This window comes from Pagrus pagrus (genome assembly GCF_965226575.1).
Source record: "Pagrus pagrus genome assembly, chromosome: 11".
Lineage (NCBI taxonomy): Eukaryota > Metazoa > Chordata > Actinopteri > Spariformes > Sparidae > Pagrus > Pagrus pagrus.
The window spans coordinates 652,468-656,959 of NC_140195.1; the positions used below are offsets into that span (position 1 = coordinate 652,468).

The 4,492-nt window shown below is 43.1% G+C and overlaps 1 protein-coding gene across 1 annotated transcript in view; it reads left to right on the forward strand.

Annotated features, from left to right (window-relative positions):
- The window catches only part of uxt (ubiquitously-expressed, prefoldin-like chaperone), a 5,655-nt gene extending 3,690 nt beyond the window's left edge, over nucleotides 1–1,965 (forward strand). Inside the window, exons 4-6 of the mRNA XM_084367200.1 lie at nucleotides 316–423; nucleotides 672–735; nucleotides 1,151–1,965. Coding sequence (XP_084223326.1) covers nucleotides 316–423; nucleotides 672–735; nucleotides 1,151–1,213 — 235 coding nt within the window. The 3' untranslated portion in view covers nucleotides 1,214–1,965. The remainder of the gene's footprint in view (nucleotides 1–315; nucleotides 424–671; nucleotides 736–1,150) is intronic.
- Nucleotides 1,966–4,492: the final 2,527 nt, after the last annotated feature.

Genomic DNA, 4,492 nt, shown 5'->3' on the forward strand with positions numbered 1-4,492 from the left:
GTTCTGTTACTGTTCTGTTACTGTTCTGCTACTGTTCTGCTACTGTTACTGTTCTGTTACTGTTCTGTGGTTCTGTTACTGTTCTGTGGTACTGTTCTGTTACTGTTACTGTTCTGTTACTGTTACTGTTCTGTTACTGTTCTGTGGTTCTGTTACTGTTCTGTTACTGTTCTGTGGTTCTGTTACTGTTCTGTTACTGTTCTGTTACTGTTCTGTGGTTCTGTTACTGTTCTGTTACTGTTCTGTGGTTCTGTTACTGTTCTGTGGTTCTGTTACTGTTCTCTTCCTCTCGTCTTATCTTCTTCTCTTCTTCAGCGAGGACTCGTCCAGGATCTTCGTGGCGGTCGGTTATGGTTTCTTTGTGGAGATGAACCACAGTGAAGCTCTGAGATTCATCGGCAAGAAGACGAGTCAGCTGACAGCGTGAGTTCATCATCACAGCAGCTGTACCCTCCTCCTTCTTCTTCTGTGGTTTTATATGTGCGCTGCCCGTCCACTGACCTCAGATCTGCTGCTGCTCTACTGGAATATAAATAAAGTTAATTTCAAGGACAGACGCAGAAAAAGTCCTGATGACATCATTAGAGTTTCAGTTATATGTTAGCTTAATGCTAGCTCTGTCCATTGTTATGAGTCAGACATGCTAACTATGCTAACATCGTGTGTTTCAGCTTCACAGAGCAGCTCACCAAAGACTCAGCTGAGATTAAAGCCAACATCCGCATGGTGCTGGAGGTCAGTCTGCACACACACACACACACACACTCACTCACTCACTCACTCACTCACAGACACACATTTTAATTTTATTCAAATATATCTATATCATTTGATAGTTTTCACAAATTTCCCTGAATTATTTCCAATTATCCAAAAATGTACTCTTTTTGTTTGTTTGTTTGTTCTTTAAAGATATTCGACAAATATTTTGGTTTCAATTACATTTTGTTTTATTCAAAAATGTAATTAAAACTCTACTTTGTGTATTTATAATATTAATCTGTAGTCATGTTGTGTTGTGGTCCAAACCTTGTGTGAGGTTTCAGAACAAAGTGAAAAACATAAAAAAAGATAATTTTTTCCGGTATTTTATTGTGAAAAGTCACCAGGTTTTGTAATGACCTTGGAATCTTCTTCTCCTCTTCCTCAGGGTCTGCGGGAGCTGCAGGGACTGACGGACCTGCCAGAGAGAAGAAGAAGAGAAGTCTTCTAGCCGTTTTCACATGTTGGACGGTCAGAGGACACTTCAGATCAGGACGGACATTTAAATCCTCGACGTTGACGTGAGACAGACTGAAGCTCCGTTCAGACAAACATCACAGGAGGATCAACGTGTTTTAAACTCCAGGACGATCTACTTTGTATGATCAGCAGGACAAAGACTGAAGTCTCCGCAGGGGGGCGCCGCAGAGCTGAAGGTACTGCAGGAGGTGAATTAGAGTCTAAAACACCTCCTCCTCCTCCTCCTCCTCCTCCTCCTCCTCCTCCTCCTCCTGACTGAGTGAAGACATGAAACTCATGCTGATGTGATTCAGTGTGATGTCACTTCCTGATGACATCATTATCTCTGATCTCTTAGAGAAAATGGAGAAAAATGACAGGATTCCTCTGAGAATCATGTTTTTAAGTTTTCTTCAGTATCAAAGTAATCTATTACATTCACAAGTACTCTGCAAACATGATCCGCTAACTATGTGCCTACATGGAAACAGATATATATATATATATATATATGTAGGGAGTAAAATCAGGTGTGCAAAGAGAGCAGCATCACCTGAAGGTTAGCCTAGCTTAGCACAAAGACGGGAGGCACTCTGTGACCGACATGTTGTTGACTCACAGGGAGTGACTGGTGCTTTTGTTCCAGCTGTTCTGATGAGTTTAAAGTCTTTCTGTCTGACTGGATGTTTTTCAAAACCCAACAATAAAAATTCACGTGTCAAAAAATACGTGTCCGCTCTGATTTGTGCTGGTTTGAGCTGAGCTCCTCCGTCCCAGTGAAGAGATGATCCTTCAGTATACAGTCACGTGACACCTGCTGTGTATTCTGTCTGTCTGGTGTCGTGTATTCTCACTGTGATGACAGAAGAAAAAGCGGTGCTGTGTTGTTTTATAAGAAAATGATCAAGATTACATGAAACAAGAAGTTGAATCATCTGCTGTAATGTTTGTTGGTGGAAAGATCTCGTCTGCTTCTTTTAAGATTATCTGAAAAATGTCACAAAGCTGCAGACAGGTGGACTCTGTGGAGATACCTGGTGTTCACAGTAACATGCAGCAGGCTCAACGTGTGCTGATGGAGGCTGTTATCACATCCTGTACATTCAGCTGTCCACATATTTTTGGCCATGTGTATTGTTGTTTCCAGGTGTTATTGTCAGTGTTTCTTTTCACACAGGTCACGTGATTACATTTCATTGAAGTAGTAATAAAACACCGGCGCTGAGCCAACAGATCGGCTGATCTCAGAGCTGCTCAGTCAACATCCCTGAGCCTGTTGTCATGGAAACTGGATGCTAAATAGAGGCAGTGGCGTAAAGAAGCTAAGAGATGACTCTTGAAATAGACTCCCACACACATGAAGAAAAACGTGACACTGACTGAATGACTGCAGCTGATCTGAGTCCTGCTGGAGAAGAGTTGTTGCTTCACAGCAGCTGTTGGTTCGGTGCCTTGCTCAGCGGCTCCTCAGCAGCAGCAGCCTCACACAGAAACTGAAAACTAAAGAATGAAGTCATCGGTGGTGTGAAGTTGGCCATCTTAATCAAAAGTTTGACAAGATGTGCATTTTTTTTTTCTTTCCCTGAACTTTCCGACCTTTTCACCACGTCTTGGTCTTCAGGAGCTGCTGTTCAAACTCAGTTTGCTTTAAAGTTGAAGAAGCAGCAAACTGTAACTGAAACACTGAGAGGAGGGAATGAATTGATTTGTTTTATATAAATATCCCAGCAGCTCTTCTTTTATTACTGCAGAGGACAAACTTCACATCTGTACTAATAACTGAAGTCATGAGTCCACATTTCAACCAAACTCTGTTCATAATTCTTAGTATTTTATAGGACAAGATGTAAAGCAAACATCAAGTTATCACAGCAGCTTATTTTGAAACGGTTCCTGGTTGGATGCCTTGCTCAGCGGCTCCTCGGCAGCAGTTTGGTGATGAACAGACAGAAGAAGCAGTGTATGGACCTCACCACCTCACTACTGCAGACACACAACAACGCTGTGTCAAGTTACACACAATAAATACCAGTGTGACGCTTTCCCTTCAAAATAAAAGAACACATTTAGACTTGCTTATATTCATTATGAACAAGACAAACATCTGTTTATACATGTGGAGGAAGACTCTTCATCATCCTGCCTGGTCAGAGTCAGTCAGAGTCAGAGTCAGAGTCAGAGCCAGAGTCAGAGCCAGAGTCAGTCAGAGTCAGAGTCAGTCAGAGTCAGTCAGAGTCAGAGTCAGAGTCAGAGTCAGTCAGAGTCAGTCAGAGTCAGAGTCAGAGTCAGTCAGAGTCAGTCAGAGTCAGAGTCAGAGTCAGAGTCAGTCAGAGTCAGAGTCAGAGTCAGCCAGAGCCAGAGTCAGTCAGAGTCAGAGTCAGAGTCAGAGTCAGCCAGAGCCAGAGTCAGAGTCAGTCAGAGTCAGAGTCAGAGTCAGAGTCAGTCAGAGTCAGAGTCAGAGTCAGAGTCAGTCAGAGTCAGCCAGAGTCAGAGTCAGAGTCAGAGTCAGTCAGAGTCAGCCAGAGTCAGTCAGAGTCAGTCAGAGTCAGTCAGAGTCAGAGTCAGAGCCAGAGTCAGAGTCAGAGTCAGAGTCAGAGTCAGTCAGAGTCAGAGTCAGTCAGAGTCAGTCAGAGTCAGAGTCAGAGTCAGAGTCAGTCAGAGTCAGCCAGAGTCAGTCAGAGTCAGTCAGAGTCAGAGTCAGAGCCAGAGTCAGAGTCAGAGTCAGAGTCAGTCAGAGTCAGAGTCAGTCAGAGTCAGAGCCAGAGCCAGAGTCAGTCAGAGTCAGAGTCAGTCAGAGTCAGTCAGAGTCAGAGTCAGAGTCAGAGTCAGTCAGAGTCAGAGTCAGAGTCAGCCAGAGCCAGAGTCAGTCAGAGTCAGAGTCAGAGTCAGAGTCAGCCAGAGCCAGAGTCAGAGTCAGTCAGAGTCAGAGTCAGAGTCAGAGTCAGTCAGAGTCAGAGTCAGAGTCAGTCAGAGTCAGAGTCAGAGTCAGTCAGAGTCAGAGTCAGAGTCAGCCAGAGTCAGAGTCAGAGTCAGAGTCAGAGTCAGTCAGAGTCAGAGTCAGAGTCAGTCAGAGTCAGAGTCAGAGTCATATATATATATATATACATTACTATTATTAACAATTGTTCATTTTATCAAATATACTGATGAATAAATGTACATATATGTAAAGTTTATCTTAACGTTTTGACAGATATAACATGTCAAGTCTTCATCAGCTGACGGTTCAAACAGTTTGTTTCACAAAATCAAAATGTGTCTGTAGATTATA